At 36.8% G+C, this 20,245-nt stretch overlaps 1 protein-coding gene across 4 annotated transcripts in view; it reads right to left on the reverse strand.

The window, feature by feature from the left end:
• The window catches only part of slc38a3b (solute carrier family 38 member 3b), a 36,050-nt gene extending 16,032 nt beyond the window's left edge, over positions 1–20,018 (reverse strand). The window contains exons 1-5 of one of the 4 annotated variants that reach the window (XM_047348687.1): positions 19,838–20,018; positions 2,669–2,806; positions 2,309–2,329; positions 2,135–2,216; positions 1,510–1,625 (exon numbers count right to left, since the gene is read on the reverse strand). In XM_047348687.1, the coding sequence (XP_047204643.1) occupies positions 1,510–1,625; positions 2,135–2,216; positions 2,309–2,329; positions 2,669–2,769 (320 nt within the window). In that variant the 5' untranslated portion in view covers positions 2,770–2,806; positions 19,838–20,018. Of the gene's footprint in view, positions 1–1,509; positions 1,626–2,134; positions 2,217–2,308; positions 2,330–2,668; positions 2,807–19,822 lie in introns of all 4 variants that reach the window. The other 3 variants (XM_047348686.1, XM_047348688.1, XM_047348690.1) reach the window with 3 other exon arrangements.
• Positions 20,019–20,245: the final 227 nt, after the last annotated feature.

Below are 20,245 nucleotides of genomic sequence, written 5' to 3' on the forward strand. Positions count from 1 at the left end.
AACTATATTTTTAGCAAAGCCTATGACAGTTTGCCTCATTACTGCAGGACCTTTTATTATGGTGGTTATTAATCAATTCAATCTTATGACCGCATCCTAAGCAGACCACACAACAATTACTGTCCAAACTAATGCTGTTATCTCTCAAAACTGTTGTGAGATGAAAAAAACCATATAACAACTTTTGAAGCCATGTAAAACTGAACATTCTGAACTGCTACCTTTCTAACTTCCTGCAGCAGTTATCTGTGCCGCTGTACAGTAGGTATACTTGTCAACACTATAATGCACAGTTCCCATACCGCTTATAGATTTATGTTTAGGGAAAGTACATATTTCTATGTCTCATAACATCAGCAATTTTCTCTGCTTTAATTTAAGTCATATTTTATCAAAAATGTATAGGAAAAAAGGGCACTATGACCGTTTTTGTGACAGATGCATGCTCATCTCATATCAGAACTGTACGGTTCTGTTGACATGATTGCATACATAGCAATGGCGCCTACATGTGCACATCACTATCTATAGCGGCTAATAAGCAATGTCCAATCCAGTAATATAAATCGATGACGTAAACCTTCTGAACACCATGCAATGTAAATATCGTCCATCTAGAACATTTATAATAATTGGGTTGCTTTTAAAAACTGGACAAAAAAATGACTTAATTTCAAACAACTTTAAAAATTTGTCAGGAGTGAGCAATAGACTTAACACTGAGGTAAACAGTTAAATATTTTTTTTATTTAAATCTCTTACAACATTCTTATTATTTGCTATGCTGTTAAAGCAGGAATCTTTGGATTTATTATTTAAATATAGAATCTTAATATAGACTCTTAACTTTTTTCCTTTTTTATTTTTTTGCTCCATATCAACCTACGAACCCTATCACACTATCTCACATTTGCCTTGCAATCCGGTGGTATCAGAATACATGCTGCTAGACATAGAAGTAAACATGGTTCCTATATATTTACCACAATTATATATTTAACACATGTGGCACCAAGGCAGTGATGTCACGGCAAAAGTGAATGTACCACATCCTGAGGCAGTAGAATGCTGAATTCCACACCCCTGATCCCAATACACACTCACTGTTTAGCACAGGAGTGCTTTAAAAGGGACAGACAAACTTCAGAAACAGGACTTTGCAATCCATACATACTTAATTTTTTCACACTTTGACCCTTATTTTCAATGCGCAACATACTTGGCAAGAAAGGAAACAGCGAGAAAGCAGTTTTAAACAAGGGAAAAAAGTACGAGACAGTGACGTCATGACAGATGTACGTCATCATGTCACAGTTATATACCTTCAAAAACCAGGAAACAGTGAGGGAGCAATATAGCATCAAACTCCAGATATGAAGGCAAATTAGCTTTTTTCCCTGTTGCCTAGTTATCCATTTGAGTAACTGTTCAGAACATGCAAAATAAAACATCTTGACCAAGTCAGGTAAAACTGAAAGTTTCTGTTAAAATGTAAAATTATTTACTCACAGGAACAGTAGTATGCCAGTGTTAGCCATGGCATAAGCCAATCCCAGGATGCCACTGCCCATTATTGCATTGCCAAGATTGAAGACTGACATACCAAAGGAGGTCTTTCCTTCAAACTGGGAATGAATTTGATAAGAACAGAGCAAGAGCAAGCCTTAAATGACTTAAATGACTACCAGTGCTTGATCAAATGTCTTCAAAGTAAAACCTTCAAAATATAACAGGATTGAGTGCTATAAATATTTTATAGCTAAAAGTTATAGCTATTCAGATGATTTACATAAATAATTTAGCCCTATAAAGGTCTCTGAGTTATGTAAAGTTCAAGAAGGTTGTATAAATACAGAGTACCCCAACAGCCTCATAAGAGATCTAACACCCTGACAGCTTTGCAGAGGCAAGCACAACAAAAGTGATCTTAAACTAGCCCTCAGCAAACTAATATTTATATTTAAATAGCACCTCATTAACTTGAATTCGCTTGGATTTATTTTTAGTCGCTTGTCATATTCAAATATACATTCTGGAAGACAAAAAAGGAAATATTTTCCAAAAATGTTCCAGTTGTGACAACAAGCAGGAAGTTAGTGTTTCTGTATATGTATATGTATATAAATACACTTACATCTGTGAACCGTGTGGGCTTCTTTCCATCTGGTCTGGGTAAGAACTGCTCACTCTCAAGTGCTCCTTCGGGGTCATCAAATCTGGGGACCAAAAGTAAAGAAATTTCAAGTCTATCCACCTCTGGCTTGTAAACACATCAGAGAAAACTCTACTCAGTTCTTAACAAACATACCTGAGAGTTTTAGTGCCATTTCTGCACAAGGACCCATCAGATGAGGTGAGCACAAAAACAAGGCAAACATGCATTTAAAGAAATAGAAATTTTGGACAAATAAGTCATACTTGATGTTGCTAACCACATCCTTTAACCTACTCATTATTTAACATGAATGCAGAAGTCTGTTTTAGTATTTGCAAATCAAAGATAAATATCGCCTCACTTGGTTCACTGTATAGTACCAAGGACGTGGTTTTCACATAAGTATAACCACAGAGAGACAAAGGAGCAAAGAGTAAATGTGATTGCTACATGCTATTTTAAAAACAAGGCCGACATTCATCTGTGTGTAAGAAAAATGTTAGAATTACTCACTGATCTTCTGCTAACGTCTTCATTGGCGCACTCATGTCATCTCCAAGATCATGGGGTTTCCCATTGGATAATATGTTCATCTCTGACTCAGCAGGCTCCATCCTGTGTGCGTTTTCAATAAAGGACGATCTGGAATTTCTAAAAACAAAGTAGAAAAGTCATAAGTAAGAGCGTTTAAATATGAGCAGGTATAAGGTTCTCACAGAAGGACAACTTTCAGTACAAATGCAAGGGTTTCATGATACAGCTGTATCAGCAAAAAAAACTTTTACATGATCTGATTGCTTATATTTCATTCAGAAAATAAACAATTTTCCAACTTCTGCTAAAATAATGTATTGATTACTATCCATATAATAATATTATCTATGCTATTTATTAACTGTCGCTGTTTTCGGCGAAATAAAATTCCAGTCCAAATTTTTTTTTGTTGAACGCGACGGAAAAGCTTTCCACCATCTGACTGGCAGGGTGCTGCAAGAGGAGGGTAGGAGCAGTGCTTTGGTAGCTTACGCTCCAAACAGCCAAGGAAAACTAAGAAAACTAGCTCTTTTTCTAGAATATTATTAAACGCACATTAAAACATAGGAACAGTATGATATTAATTGAAACTATGACTTTGTACAACCTTAATATGCATTACTGCTAAACAGCTAAAAGTTTTAGCTGTTTTTTTGTGAATTAGGACATCAGTACCAGAATGACTCACTTCATCTGTTTGGTATCTGTGTCCATCAAACAAACAGCAGTCGCTAACTTCTGACATAGTGACATGCCTTCTTTCCATTTTCATTCACATGTTTGCTGGAACATTTTGCAATACATACACACACAAATCACGCTTAAAGCTGAAAAGAATCACAAGCTGTGATGATATCCCAGAAAGTTTGTAGGACTCTCGTGTTCTACTTCAGAGTAAAGCAAACAAGTCAAAGTTATCACCACAAAGCCAAAGGTTAAAGTCTGAGTTTTCAGAATTTTGTTTGCAGTTTCATGCCGTAAAAAAACCTATAGATTTTCTGTGCTATATATAAAACTTCACAAAAAGGCAAATAAGGCCTGCTGTCCTTGATGTTCTTTTGGGTTCTTTTGTAACCCTCTGGATAAGTTGTTCAGTTGTTGGGTAATTATGGCAAAGCTGCCACTCCTGACGGTGGACCACTGTTCCATGTTTTCTCTATTTGTGTATAATGGCTCTCACTGTGGTTCACTGAAGTTACAAAACCATAGAAATGGCTTTGTAACCCCTTCTAGGCTGATTTATATATGTGGCTTTGCTTCCCATCTGTTCATGAATCTTTTAACTTACTTCCTGTTGTCTGACAGGTTCTGATTTCTGGTCTGTACAGGTCTGGCAGTAAAAAGATGTGCACATAAAGTTTAACTCAGCTTTGCAAAAGATTTTTGTTAATCATGGCTTATTTATGATTAAATGGGGTGGGGGGGGGGCTCAATTGTAAAATACATACTAAAGGGATCAAACAAAGTTTATAAATTATTCACAACAAAATGCTTCAAACTACTGAGAAAACATTGTAATCTCTCTTACTAGTGTGAGATTGGATTCACCGTAATTATATTTGACAGAATCCAAGTTGGATCAGAATTTTGGAAAATACATAAAAAAAGAAAAGGTGTAATGTGTTGTAACAATCAAAGCCCAGTTAAACTTCCCAGTGCGGCATTGTGAAACCAATGCAGAAAACAGCACCCTAAAAATTAGCTATACATCTTCAGTTCTATTATCTTGAAATAGCCCCTCATGGCCTCAGTATCAAAAATTTATGTTTTTTACAGCTGTGCAGTGTAAACTTTGATTGACGATGGTGTTTTGTTAGCAGCTTCCTCTGTGAATAATGTTCATTGTTCTCATTATAATCAAAGCAAGTCATTGACACCATTCAACTGCAGCTATAACAGAAACCTGACATAGAAAATAAATAATGTAAAACTGCATCATATTAGATAAAACAGCTGGGGCCTTAAGAGGATACCTTTTTATTCTCAATAAAATTAGAAAAGAGATGTTGGCTAATCTTCTGATTGAGTCATTTGGTTTGCTAAAGTTAACCTTTCCCTTATCAAAGCTATAAAACTAACGTCACGACATCCTGTTTCACCATTGTACACTGATAGTGATAATTTCTCCTGAGGTAAGTGGAAATATTTGATGTGCCAATTCAAATCTAAGTCACACTGTGCTATTCAGGATTTCAAAACACTGAGGAGGCGTTGCCTGGTGTAGCGTCAGAGCGAGCTCCCCGTTTATATAGTCCGCCATCCTCGTTTCGATTCCCGACCTTGAGACCTTTTGCATGTGTCCCCACTTCTCTCTTAGCCCTTTCTTAGTCTGGTATCTGTCAATAAAGACCAAAAAACAAGTGCAAAAAAAACTAAAACAAACAGAATCACTGAGACAACCCCCTTGCGTAACTAAGCAGTGATCAATGAAGATGCTTTCACATCTGGACAGTCCAGGGAACTAGATTTTACGGAGCAGGGTGTGCTGAAACATTCCACACCTTCGTTTGGTTTGGTTTACTTTCACAATACACTTTTAAAAGCAGACCAAACCACTAAGACAAAGTGATGTAGTTACAACATCTGTTCTTTTGAGGTGCTTTCACAAGAAGCTACTCAGAATGTCGCAAGCATGTTGCTCTGCACATAAGAGATAAATGCGGCAGCACCTAAAACGGCAGCAGAAGAGAGACTATTCACTCTTTGTACTCAGAAGTCATTTTTTCCAGGTTCTCAGTCAGAAAAACAACCAAACGCTTCTTGAAGTCAAAATTCCGATTGGGAAAGTCAAAGTTCAACAAGCATTCCCAAGTTCAGTATCCAGTTTGGCTGCCTTTGATTTGGAATTTAGTGAAATCTACTATTTATTAGCACTTTTGACCCCTTATATCTCATTAAACTAGAAACACCAATTGCACTTTACAATATTATGTGTGAGCCTGTTTTTCTGTGTTTGAATGGATAACATTGAGAGAAACACAATATTGCTGGCTTGTACTGTTAATAGTAGCACCAAAACAAATATTTTTCCTGAATTGTAACTAGAACCTGCGGTGCTGACAACTATTTTCAACTGAAGCCAGTAAAAACATATTTCTCTTCATTTTATCCATTAAAACACAAAAGGATCATAGAGACAAACAGATACTGTAGGGAACCATTGTTGCGACTGATTTAAAGAGATACAAACCCTCAGAAGTGAAAATGAATAGTTTAGATTTAGATTGGCAAACCACACAGAAATCTTTAGATATGCAACTGTATTGATTACCAAATCCAGGATAACTTATCAAGCACCAACTTTCCCACTCGAAATTCTGACTTCAGTTGGCGTTCCGACAGGTAACTGCGACTTCCAAATAAACACAGGGTGCACCATGTGTTTTGCTTCACTGTGCTTCTGTGTAATCACAGAAGCAAAGTGAGGTATTGGTTTTTAACATTTTTAGATCAAATATATGTCTGTAAATCATACATCACTTCCTCCCTCTGGCCGACTTTTTCTCTTTCGAAGGCTGGATAGTCTGTTTGCTTTCTAACTGTAAGCAAACCCAACCAGGGCTGATTTCCAAGGAAACCGAGACCCATATTTTCAGGTGGACCAGAGTTCGGTCTGCAACCGTGATCAGACAAGCTTTCACACCTATCCGAACAAAGCGGACAATCCAAGTCTGCTCTGTTTCAAGTGAACCTACCAGGGTTGTGTGAAAGCATCTTTAGAGAATTACACAAACACAGTGTTATCACTCCTATCCTTTGAGAGATCATAATCACTGTTTTGAGTTCATGGATGACATTAGAGGATTAGGGAATTTACGGTAAATACAGGAAGTGGTTCATTCCTCATTCTGGTTCTTCGCCATCTCTAACATGTGGCTTGTTCAATACATGTCAGGAAGTCATTTTTGGCAGAAATTTCATTTTGATGTTTGAAAATAGATTAAATACTAAGATCAGGGCAGGGTATTGATGTGCAATGAAATATCCTGAAGCTTTGAATCACATGTAAGAACCTTAAGCATTTCAAGATTGAAAAGTGCATTTGAACTATAATACACAAGCACTCCATGACCTTATAGCCTTTCTTAATTCTGTTTGTGAAAAAATGCAAAAAATATATCTGTTTGTCATCTTTGAAACTTAAGTGTTTAAAGCAGCCACGGAGGAAATGCATTTGTGAAACTAAAGATAAGCATCCTTCACATTTGGGACATGTGGTACAGACATGTTAAATAGCCAGTTTATCATTTATTATGATAGCATATTGTCATACAGAAAGAAATTCATGGTGGCGAGATAACTTGGAGTCCTACTCCAGTCTGGTTTCCCACAGTTTTACTTGTTTTAAACATTTTCATTATTGCTCTGACAGTAAAAAGGGGATGGTTTAGGATTGTAGTTATTTTTCTGTGGCTTTCCTGACTTATCAATATCCACATATCTGTTTTACTTGAATGGGATGTTATCTAGTCTTTCCTATTTTGAAAAGTGGCTAAGAAAAATAGACTCCCATGTCACATTATATTTATGCCCCAGAGAACCACACATGGCCACAATATTGATTTATGAATAAATATTTGAAAGAAGTGTTAGAGAAATTAAAAATATAAAAATTAATGAAAGGTGAAACCACATCACTTAGGTGAACTTCACTCCATCATAACAGCAATTATGGAAATATCAAATTAAATTATCATGCTTCACAATTTAAACACAGAATCCTCGTACAGTCATATTAATTATTATGGAATATATTCTGCACAGACAAACTATATCCACTCTGAAGGGAGAAGTTAGTATTATATTTTTTATAATTTTCTTTGGTAATGATAAAAGTCTGATTAGATATTTGAATAAATTTCTAAATTCCCTATAAGAGCATGGAATTTGAAAGACGAAATGCATGGTGTAATTAAAGAGCAAAATCTGTCTTATTGCGATAACAGTATCGTTGAGAAATTGACCTACAATTACCCCCTTCCCCCCATTCTTTGCGTTTCACCCCTACAATGTCCCTATCACTTTGCATTAGATCAAGGGTTTCAACTGCTAAAATCTGAATGAGGTGTGTGCTCTAGCTGTAGTGGAAGCCAACAAACTGGCCAAATACATTATTTGAATGTAGAGTGTAATGGCAGGTCAGCAGAAAAATAATAGCCCACCAAATCTTGCATCCAAGCGGCTGTTTGCTATTGCAGAATCACACAATAATGACTGTGATTTATTACATTATGCAGGTCCATTTGTGATTATTTTATTTGCTGATTTTTTATTTTTTTTATTTATACATTAATTATTCTGTCTAAAGTAAAGATATTCATGAAAGTTTAGTTGTTTTTTTTTTTTTTACAATGCAATCATCTATGATTGTTTCTTTTTTTATGAAAGCTAATTAAACAGAAATCTATATAAATGTAAAACTGGTATATTGTGCTGTCTGCATTTAAATTATTTAGGGTTAATACCTTGTGTCGCCAATAGATAAGCAAGCAGTTTCCACAAAAATCTAGAATGTAAATTCCATCAACCTGTCATAAATGTTGCTTGATTATCACACAGTTCAAAACAGATAAATTAACAAAAAAGCTCAGTGCGACTGGCAGCAGCAGCTCATCCTACAGCACGTGCCTTCTGCGAACAAACCAACACATGCTCGTGTCCTGCGTTATCTGCAGCTCCTGAATCAAACTCAAATGTGTACCAACTAAACCCTGAAAATACAACATTTCTCGGTAAGCAAAACCCTGGAAGTTCATCCCACTGTTTTAACAAGGAACAAGTTGCAAGTTTTAATCCAGACAGACAGAAATTAATATCAAATGATGCATACCATCTAAGCGTGCTGATGAAGAGTATTTCCAACACCAAACACAAACAAATCAAAAACAGTAATTCAATTGATATTAAACTACATCAAATAAATGACCTAACGAAGTCAACAAAAATCAGTTAATGTGAATAAATGTCTATTTATGGCTATTTTTACTTGAACCAAATGTTGAATATACAATATATTGTTGAACACAACCCACAATTTCTGAAGGTTTTCCTTTTTCTTTCCTAAAATATGACTGTTCAGAAATAAAGCATATATTTTACATTCAATTAAGCCCCGAATAAACATATCCTTGGCATTTTTAGATAAAATTTATTTTCATTCAACAAAGAATAATGTTTGTGGTTGGAAAAGAGACAATACATTTTTCCAAAGGTAACAAAGCAATGTAAAGGAGTATTTATTTTGGAAAAATAAAACAAAACAATTTATCTGTTTTTATTTACATTTCAGTAAACAATGACTTGTCAAAAATAATTATTCAAAACCTCTTTACTGGCATTACAGCAACTAAACGCTTCTTATAATTGCTGACAACCTTTTTTGCATGTTTCCACTGGTATTTTGTTGGTTTAACTTTGGTGAGGAGCTCCAAGTCTTTGATGTTGAGAGGCCTTCTTACCACCACCCTAATTTTAGCTCCCTCCAAACATTCTATATCAGACTCATATCAGACTGTGGCTATACAGCTCCAAAATGTTAATTTTACTTCCACTCAGAGGAAACATGCTAGTAACTTTTTAAGATCACTTTAAATCGGCCAAGGGTATGAATAATTGTGGGCTTAACTGCCGTACCCAACACTACTGTGAAGACAGGCAACAATGTTATGATTATCTACAGCAACAAATCACTTGATGGGTTTTGGCTACAACTGCATTATTATTAAAATATTGTAATTTTTTTCGGATGTGGTTCTGAAATTTTCCTTCACTTATTAATACTGTGACCTATTAGTTGCTGCCCTCCTTTTCAATTGCGTTATGAGCTAAAGTTTAACATAAACAGTTGATGTCTGTTTAAATGACAACAGATCTTTACACAGACTAATATAAAAACTGACTCTTTTCTATTCGAATGTCTCACTCCTTAAAATCAGATAGACCTCATCAATGAAAAAGTCATAAAAAAAAATAAAATCATTCCAGTTGAACTGCAGACAGGAAGCATAACTGTGGTTCAATATGTTTTCCAAGCAGCTAATATGGTTTGTGCTTGGGAAGGATTAAGAGAAGACAAAAAAGCAATCCATAAGGATTGGTCCAAATTAGCTGGATTCACACCTTTTTTCTATAAAATAATTATAGGAAAACAGCTCAAGAAGTCACAATGATTACTCTGGATGAATGCAGGTGGCAAATCTCTACTTAATGCTGACTGGGGTTGCTTTGCTCCTATTGGATATGTGTGAATATACGGCTTGTGTCTTCATAAAGATGATTAATGTGTCATCTAAACGGCTTTAAATAAAAGAAACAGACAAGACAAAAACATCTGTAAAAAAGTCATGGAGTCACACTTGCAGCCTACATGAAGAGACCAGATTTGACCTTTCACCTAAAAAACTGCTTTCTACCCAGTCCTTTTAAACTGCCCTTGCAGGACCTTTTAAATCTAAAGTAAAGACTCTCTTACTTCACAATTCAATTCAATTCAAAAATACTTTATTAGTCCAAGAGCCAAATAAAATTTTGTGGTAGCCCATTTTATACAGCTTTCTTCAAAGAGCTGTTGTAGTACGCTGATGGCTGTGGGCAGGAAGGATCTCCTGTAGCGCTCTGTCTTACAGCAGATCTGAAGAAGCCTCTGACTGAAGGCTTCTTTGTATGACAGTCTCATGAAGAGGAGACTCAGGGTTCTCCATAATGTTCCTCATTTTATGAAGAATCCTTCTTTGCACAAACATTTCCAGAGGTTCTAGAGGAGTCCCCAGAACAGAACCAGCCTTCCTTACTAGCTTGTTAAGCATTTTTTAAGTCCCTGGCTCTGATGCTGCTACCCAGCAGATGATGGCAGAAGAGATCACACTCTCCACAACAGACTTTATGATATGCAGCATCGTGCTGCAAACACTTAAGGACCTAAGCTTATTTGAGAAGTACAGTCTGCTCTGTCCCTTTTTGTAGACAGCTTCACAGTTGCATCTCCATTCCAGTCTGTTGTCCAGATGAACACTGAGGTATTTATACTCCTCCACCACCTCCACGTCTTCCCCTATGATGGAAATACTGTCTGACCTTTTCTTGTTTCTTTTAAAATCTACAGTCATCTCCTTTGTTTTATTCACGTTCAAGATTAGATTATTGTTTCAGCAACATGCCATTAAGCAGTCCAACAGTTCTCTGTATTCGGATTCTTGTCCTTCTCTGATACACCAGATGACTGCAGAGTATTTCTGCAGATGCAGGAGTCTGTCTTGTACTGGAAGTCTGAGGTGTACAGAGTGAAAAGGAATGTTGAGAGTACAGTCCACAGTCCCCTGTGGTGCTCCTGTGCTGCTGACTGCCTGGTTAGACAGTTTTCTTTAGTTCCAGAACAAGGTAGGATGTCTTCCACAACATTAGAACATTCTCCTCGGTCAGGCTAAGGCTGAAGAGGTGCTGCAGAATCCCACAGAGCTGCTCTGCACAGGCCTCCAAGACACCATCTGGACCTGTAGTCTTATTCCGGTTCAGTCTCTTCAGCTGCCTCTTTACCTCACACAGGTGGAAGCGGGAGGCAAAGGGAGCATCATCACCTTCTAATTTGGTTGAAGACAAACATGTAGAAGCAGAAGGATCCATGGCTGACTTGGAAGATAAACATTGGAGCTCCGACAGGGAAGCTTTGGGTCAAAGAAGTGTCGGATATCTGTTAGGTTGCTTCTGTATACTCCTCAATAATTCCTTGTCTCCCTCTCTGAAGGCTCTTTTTTTCTTGTAAATCAGGTCCTTCAGGTGATCCGGGGTTTGTTATTTTGGAAGCATCTCATTGTTCTGGTGGGGATTGTGTTATCCACACAGAAGTTTATATAGTCAGTGACACACTCAGTCATGGCATTTATGTCTTCTCCATGTGGCTGGCACAGTGCATCCCAGTCTGTAGCCTTAAAGCAACCTCCCAGGGCTTCTTCAGCTTCCTGTGAACCGTTTTCTCACAGTTCTCTTTATTACAGGTTGTCTCTGAACAAGGGACTTATATATCAAGCAGAGAAAAACAAGATTGTGATCTGATTTGCCTGGAGGAGGTCTTGCTTTGGAGATGTAAGAGTCTTTGACATTTGCATAAAACAAATCCAATGTTTTGTTTTCTCTGGTAGAGCGGCTGACAAACTGTTGAAACGTTGGAAGTGTAGCAGAGAGTGAGGTGAGATTAAAATCACCAGATGTTGCCACAAATGCATTGGGGTGGTGTATCTGTAGCTTAGGAACAACTGAGCTGATGACATTACATGCAGTGTCATGCTGTTGCCAAAATTACACTGGTGAACTCTCTGGGTAAATAATATGGATGAAAACTTACTGCTAACAGTTTAATATGTGTACTGCAGAGATGACACTTCATAGTAACGTGTCCTGGATGACACCATCTGTTGTTCACAAGTACTGCCAGTCCACCTCCTTTGCATTTGCTGCTCCTCTTTAAATCTCTGTCTGCTTGTATGGTTGGAGAACCCAGCAGAGTGACGCTGTAGTCAGGGATATGATCCTGCTGCCATATCTCAGTGAAACACATAATACTGCATTCCCAATACTCTGGCTGGGTCCTTTGTAGGGCTTGGTGTTCATCACACTTGTTTCCCAACGATCTAACGTTACCTATCAGAATCAATGTAAGAGATGGAATGAACTTCCTTCTTCTCTCTCTTCTCTTTGCTCCTGCACTGCATTCACTGCGCCTCCTTTTCAACTCATTGGGAATTTAGGGTTGTAGTTGAGGTATCATTTGAATTTTTGAGATGTTAATCAGCTGCTCCCGGTTGTAAAAAAGAAAAAGAAACACATTGTTGCTATGGTTATGCATAATAACAAATATCCAAAGGTAAAAATGTATCAGCAAAAATTATTCAAGCTGCACAGTATCAAACACTAGAGAGAACAATTGTCCAAAAAAAGCAATCCTCATCCAAAAAAGAGGAATTTGAGTTTTTAAAAATAAGATATCGGAATGAAAACAACAGATCTAGTTCAACCTGCTGTCAGACTGAGCAGCCCAATTGTAGAATTGGCATCCTGGAAATAGCAAAATATGATTTCTTTTATGATCTCAGGAGGTGTTATGATCATAGAAGTTGGTCTAAATGTCAGTCAATTAGAGATAGGCAGTTATGGCATCTTATTTCCTTATCATAATAAAAGTATTATCATGTTATGAAATGATGATGTTTGCCCGCAAAGTGACAGTACAGTCAAATTTATTTTAATGTTTGAACTATCTTTTCCTCTGATGGTTTCATTACTGTGGAGGGGTCATATGTGTGGCACAAAAAAAATGTATATGTTTAATTTTCAAATACTCTTTATGGTCACTTTTATCATCACAATAAATAACATTTTCATCCTGATCCCCACCGCCAGTAACTTTCAAAGTTTCTTTGAAAATTAAGAGAAGCTTTGAAAAAAAATGTTAATTAGTAATAACTTTGAAAACCAAAGTGCATTAAACTCCAAAATGTGATCCTGTCGTTTTATTAAACAGAACAATTACATGTTTGAAACCCTGAATGTAAAAACAAACCAGTCATGATATAATCATTTTATCTACACTGATAACATGTTAAAATTCTTGGTCTGTATCAAAGACTGTGGTTGAAAAAGTAACTTAATCTTTTTTATGGCTGTCTAGCCTGACGTATTGTAGCCCACAAGTTATCCAAAGTTTGTTTCTGATCAGTCTCTCATGATGAATCTATGATATGGTTGCAGTAACTATTTTTGTTGGCATTATTTGTTTTTCTACATCTATTTTTGTACATAGCTATGCAAGATTCCAGTTTTTACTAACCGCCTCAACAAAGTGTGCAACACAACTTCCATTAACTTCCTCCAAAAGCATTTTTCAGTTGTATTCAACCAAGTTTTCAATCTAAAGTAACGAATCACCAACAAGTCCAATGAACTGATCCAGAACTGATAAATCATTATTATATTAATTTCAGTTTGAATAATAAAATGTTATTCTTGATTACATTGATAACCGGTTACAGGTAGATTCTTTCTTATGACTTTTTTACTGCAATTTAAATTGATTCACTTCCTAAATATATCTTAAATCTTGAAATCTTAATTGTTTTTTAAATTTAGAAATCGTTCAGTGGATTAGTAAATAATTTATCCATCAAAAAGGCTTTTGCTAATTATGAGACAGATTTTTCATGTAAATTAATACAATTTAATATATTAACTCAACCCACTACTGTGTAAAAACTCCGGTTTTATAGTCTCTTTAATGTTGGCTATTGACATCCACAGACCTTTGATGTAATGACTTCATTAGGCATTTAAGGTTTTTTGTCTACACCTCCCTATTTACTTACATATATTGGTTAACATAAAAAAACAAAAAACTGTACTGTATAAAATATCACTTCATTTTTTTTTTTTTGTAATTGTGTTTTGGTCCCATTCTTGTGTACTAAAAATAAAACCCTTTCAGTTACTTAAAGACCCAATTAACTTCAATTTACCATGAATGATGTTGAAATGTGACAGGAATTTTTTCCCCCCTAAAAAAGCAGCAGATAACAGCAGGAGATACTCATCAGTTACTCTGCAGGACGCTTGGAGCACAGCGTTTTGAAGTTTTGATGAAGGTCCACTCTGAAACCCGGTACAAATGGTTTAACTTTGACTTACATTATAAATGTAATGTATCAATATCCATTTTTCCAATGATATTTTAAAATATATAATATTTCATAACAATTAAAAAAGCTTTTAAATAATCTTGCAAACTTATTTAATGGCCTACTGTACATTTATTGGCAGCCAGCCTCTGCGTAGTACGCAAATGTTTACAGGGAAAACAAGAGATGTTGATGGTGGTGTCATGTGGCTGTAGGTAAAATTCACAGTAGTGGCTGCAACCAACAGAGAGTTAGGCGGAAAAATGTCTAAAAATATTAAGATGTTAAGCCTGATTTCAGTTTAAGTTTAAGATGTTTACGCAACAGCTCGGCAGAACACAGTTTGTTTAATATTTTAAATCAGAATGATCCAATGAAAATCTGCAAAGCGCAAGAGGTTGGGATATCAAATGTGTGTAAAAATGTTAGATGATACAAGCATGGACAGGTATTTGAGTTTTATCAAGATTTTAAAACTGCAAGAAAATGTTTCTGTTGTAGGAGTATAGAGTAAGGCTGCACTGGCCCTCCCTCACTTATTGCTGTGCACTACCAGTCAGTTGGCTGAAAGAAGACTGCTACACTTCCTTGGCCAATCAACCAGCTAATATCAGATTGTGTACTTGTGTTACTCAATGAAGAGGAGAATGACAAAAGGGTATTAAGTTCTGTGTGATAAGCATTTAACAAGTACTACTAAATTTGATCTTAAGTCGATGTATCAAAATAAATACCAGTAGATAAAAGTTATATATGACATTATTACCATTTTAATAAGTTTATGTAAATTATTTTAACATCTGCATGTATGACTGTAGTTTCCTGTTTTAAATAAAAACTATTAGATCATGTTATACGTTTCAATTTTACATTTTTGGATAAATACTGTAAAACTGTGGTATTTTTGGTCAACTCATACCCTGAGAATCTCATACCCAATACAATATGTGATGTTTGGTCAATCATACCAACAATACCAGAAGACAGTAAGTCTCTGATAAGTGATAAATTGATACACATTCTTGAAATTATATTGCCCTTTTTTTTATTTCAAATTCTGAACATGACATGCCCTTAAACTGTTAAAACATGCATGGTTGCTGTCTTTGTTTATTGAAGTTAACTTGTCAAAATATTCAAGTGCTGCTAAACTTTAAAAAATCCAAAATGTAAAAAAAAAAAAAAACAGTTCTGTTTTTTAGATTTCCAACAAAAACTGGAATTTAAATCAACTATGAACAAGAAAAGAGTTCAGCTTGAAAGGAAGTTAAATATGCATTCCTTTATAAACGGCACGCAAAGTGATAATGAAACAAGAAAAGCCCCTTTGAAACATCATAACTTATCAATTAAATGTAAATATGTGGCAACAGTGTAGTAAGGTTCATGTGACATGAAGAAGTACATTGCTGTAAATATGTTGTCCCATATATGACCTGCTGATGAAACAACTCTGTGTCAATAAAAAAAGAAAAAGAAGTCTCGTTTTGCAAAAAGTGGAGATAATTAATTCTTACCATCACAGCATGGTTTAAATCCAGAATAAGTCAGAATAAATGTATCATACTTTAAGAGCTCAGTGTGTCCATCTGTCACTCTTCTAAATGCCTTTTCTACACCAAGTCAATTCAAACAGACGTAAGAATTGCCCGTAACAGTGGCCAGAATACAACTGCTAAAACCCCTTACCAGGTCCATTTTGAAACATAATCACTTTTTTGATGCATGATAAGCTCAATGCTAAACCTCAGCCAAATATTTAGTCTTGCATAAATATGCACACCCAAAACATGAACGAGTCTGGCAACTATTACCAGACATAATTTCTCCGGTGAGCCAGCTTGTGGCCAGAATGTAGCCTTAATTGGACTGATTCACCGATCCGAGATCAGATCAAATATCTCTCCTGAGTCCTGAGAGAAATATTTGCAAAGGTGTACAAAGAGTACAAACATACGTGAGAGGTTACATGCTGGACAAACATGTCCACATAGTTTACTGAAAATATGTACAAATTTGGCCTTCAGTTGGGTGTTTGTGCTTAACTAGTCATCAGCTACTTTACTTTTTTTATAAAAGTTTGCCTGCTACTAAATGTAGCTTTGAGAAAGAAGTAAAACAACAAAGATGCCGGACAGAAGAGGATATAACTTATAGAGAAACATACTGTTTGGATACCAGTGGAATAAAATAAGCTCTTCCAGCACTGGAAGCTTCCAGGTTAAGAGAAAATAAGCTCAAATTATAACCATGTAGAAGATCCACTTTCAATACAGTAAAGTATTTTCAAAATGACTTGCAATGACTCCGAAATGAATCGAAAACAGCACCCAATACAGTCAGGTTCAGCTTGCACAGATTATGAGCCCCATGACAACGATAATAATAAACCACTGAGTGGCTGACACTTAACACTTGGGCTGACTCAGATACAGATATCCACACATTTCCTTGGTGGAGCTCCAAAGCAGCTGCCTGCGTCCAGCACAGATAAAACATTGACTTCTACAAACTGTGCACCTGTCCGCTTCCTGCCATTTTGACCGCTACACGAGTCGAGGTCAATGATACCACAAGTGTTTATCTGTTCTTTTCTAATTCTGATCAACTCATCACTAAAGACAATTAAGAGTGGTTTAAATTGGGATCTGGAATAAACAGGAGTTGAAACTTTTTCTCTCCATCATGGAAAGCAACGAAACTTATTTTGCAATGTGTTTGGTGTTCAATAAGAGTCGTTTTACCCAGGACGGCTTTGCTGTGATGTCAAGTCAACGGCCACATTTGAGCTGGTGGGGGTTTAGACCTCATTTCCTGCCATGTCAGCACTCATTGCAACAGCTGTTATACGTTCCAAGGCTGTCAAAAATCTAAACTAGCAGCTGCGCTAAAATTTGAATACCTAACAAGTCATCTTGTAACATAGGAAAGTATTGCTCCTTTTGTACTGGCTCTATTTAGTCCAGCTCCACTCTACTCAGCCCTCTTTGCGAGCGTTTCCATTACTGCTTTTTCCATACTGGTACCTACTTTTTTCAGGGTTTAGTAGGGACCAAATATGATGTGAACAGACTGCAGTTCAGTGATTGGCCATGGGACCAAGAGAAATGCAAAGGTTTTCAAAGAGGTAGCGCAGGGAGAAGGTAATAAAACTCATTAGCTACTACAATAATATTAAGGACCACAATGGTCGGAGCGGGTCAAACCGAAATATAATTGTTCTTATTTACAACTAATAAACCATGCCGGAAGGCAGCAAGAGAAGAGAAAGGACACCTTAGCCTTCTGAATTAAAGGCAGGCAATGTATTTAATACATATTTAAACCAGCTTATCGCACAGAAAATCAGAAGTTCAGATTCACAAACATTTTCCACAAAACACACAAAACAATACCACCATGAAACAGCATGTTGGGTTCAAGAATTTTGACAGTCCACAAGCGAACCAGCATGTGCAGGAGGAGGGAGCCAGCAGAGAGCAGTTGCCCATAATCAAACTGAATTCATCGGAGGAAGACCCTGCTGAATCCACAGAGCACAAATATACAGTATCCAACCTAAAACTTCACTGCAGTCAAAAGTCTGTGGTTTTGCACTTTAAAGTCATTGTCCTCATTATTGCCATGGCTTCCTCATTAAGTCCAAAACCCATAACTTCTTCAGGCAAACTTTGGACCATTACCAGTCCAAACAGCGGCATCTCTCCTCTCTGCTTCTCCTGCCACACCCCCCTCATATCAACACCCCTGAGCCTTATTCTATAAGTTGTGGCCAGGCTGTGGTCCAGATAATTTTTCCAGTTGATCGTTCAATACATGAAATGAACATATATAAGACATGTTTACATATACAGCAATACAAAACATTATTTTTATTTTATTTATTTATTATTTGTTTTTATTCTCTATGTATTTATTTATTTATTTAAATCAGTACTATTGTACCAAGTTATGTATTTGTCATTCACAAAAATAATTTTTCTAGTTTAAAAGGCTTCAACCAATCTAACAACCACCTATGACCAGAACAAAAGGTTCAAGGACTGCAGCTTACAAGCTACAACATGTAGCCAAAGGGATCAATGCCTCCTTAAGTCAAAATTCGGGCTGGGAAATTGGAAGCTGTGTGCATATAGAACATTGCTAGTATTAATTATTTACTAGCACTTCAGGTCAGTAAAGGAGAATGGAGTGGACTGCCACATTATATATACGCATCTTTGTCTGGTGGGAGAAACACTGATTGTTCCACGTAGGCTTGCAGAGAGACCACATGGCTGCAACTGCTAGACTCCATTTGCAGCATAAAGTCAGCATTATTGGTGATGGTGGAGTCAAGGTAAATAAAGGTGCAGCGCCTTCATTTGCTGTCTTTAGACTTCACAAATATATGCTACTGTCTGTTGGTACATATCACAAGATCTTACAAAATACATTGACGTTTCTGATAGCAGTATGACTAAATGTATAAAAGTTCAAAAGGTGCAAATACTTGCAACTCTGTAAATAAAGGTGTAAATACTGCGGGTCAACATAAATCACAGTTATTTTGTTCATTTTTACAATTTTTGTGCCAAAGTGTCTTTTAAGAACCATTACAGGCAGCCTAAGTACCACCAGCTGGACTTGCACCACAGTTTGAGAACCATGGCTTATAGTAAAAGCTTCTCATTTTCATTATCATCAGGCACACAACAAAACACATTAACAGATGGAGATGTGAGCTATGAGTGAACATGTACACCATGTACTTCCCATGCAGGGCACTCTTTCCATTTCTCTCTCTTCCTCCACATGGCTATGTTTAGCCTACAATAACAAAGGAGAGGAGCTTTAAATGGCCTCTGCCTGCATAATATTTTTAATGGTAAGGAGCAAATAAGATGAGCAAAATGTGCAGGGCTGGAAAAATGTCTCACTTAGATGCAAGAAGTTACGTCACAACACGTCGAAGTTTCACAGCGCAGTAGAAATCTGGTCTTGCAAACTACAAACTAGGTGACAGCAAATAAGTGTTTACGTTTCACATTATGGCACTTGTAATAAAAAAAAAATGTAACAGCTTAAAAAAGGAACGTTTGTCTTCACAAGGCCCTGGGAGAACGATCGCCCCACGAACAAAAGATGGACACCATCAGTTTGTCACTTAAAGCGCCACATGGTCCTGACATATCTGAGGTTGGCGCTTACTGCAAGGAGGGAGCAAGCATGTTCTTAATAATCACCTCCGACAGAAAACCATATGTTCCTGCTGCCATTTCACCATCCAACCATAACACTCGAGTTTTCACCTATATCTTTTTGGATTATCACTCTGTCTCCCAATTGGGACTGTAACATATCTCCCCGTGTAAAAAACACTTAACAAGCCTTAAATATAAATTAAAACCATTAATGATAAATATCTCCATCAGAACTGAGTTATGGGTTACAATTTTTTCCCTTTAATAAGAAATTAAAAAATCAGATGTACTTATACCAAACGAACTTGTCTTGAAGATTTCAGCCTAAGTCCGCTGATGAGTGGCGCTGTTTCCGTTCCTGATAACCTCTCCGCTTGTCTGTTTGATATCTACCTGCTGTACGTGCGGGCTTTTTTACGCGCAGACGGATCCTATCTCTCTTACGCGGTGGCTACAAAATGTGCTTGACGAAATGGTCGGCATCATAAAACCATGTTCAACCAGAGCTGTGGGGGTCGCAACATAGGTCCGCCTCCTGTGTGCGCACCCACATCCCCACCGCCCTCTCCTCCTCCTCTTTGCATCCCACCCACTACGCGCCTGTAAAGTTGCTGGGAGTTAAGGTTTCAACACTTATTGGAAAGAAGGGAACACAGCTAATAAGACTGTATTCTCTAAAAATGAACCAAGATATATTGGCTCTGTAGTGCGTA

The sequence above is a fragment of the Girardinichthys multiradiatus genome, chromosome 20 (assembly GCF_021462225.1).
Source record: "Girardinichthys multiradiatus isolate DD_20200921_A chromosome 20, DD_fGirMul_XY1, whole genome shotgun sequence".
NCBI classification, from domain to species: domain Eukaryota; kingdom Metazoa; phylum Chordata; class Actinopteri; order Cyprinodontiformes; family Goodeidae; genus Girardinichthys; species Girardinichthys multiradiatus.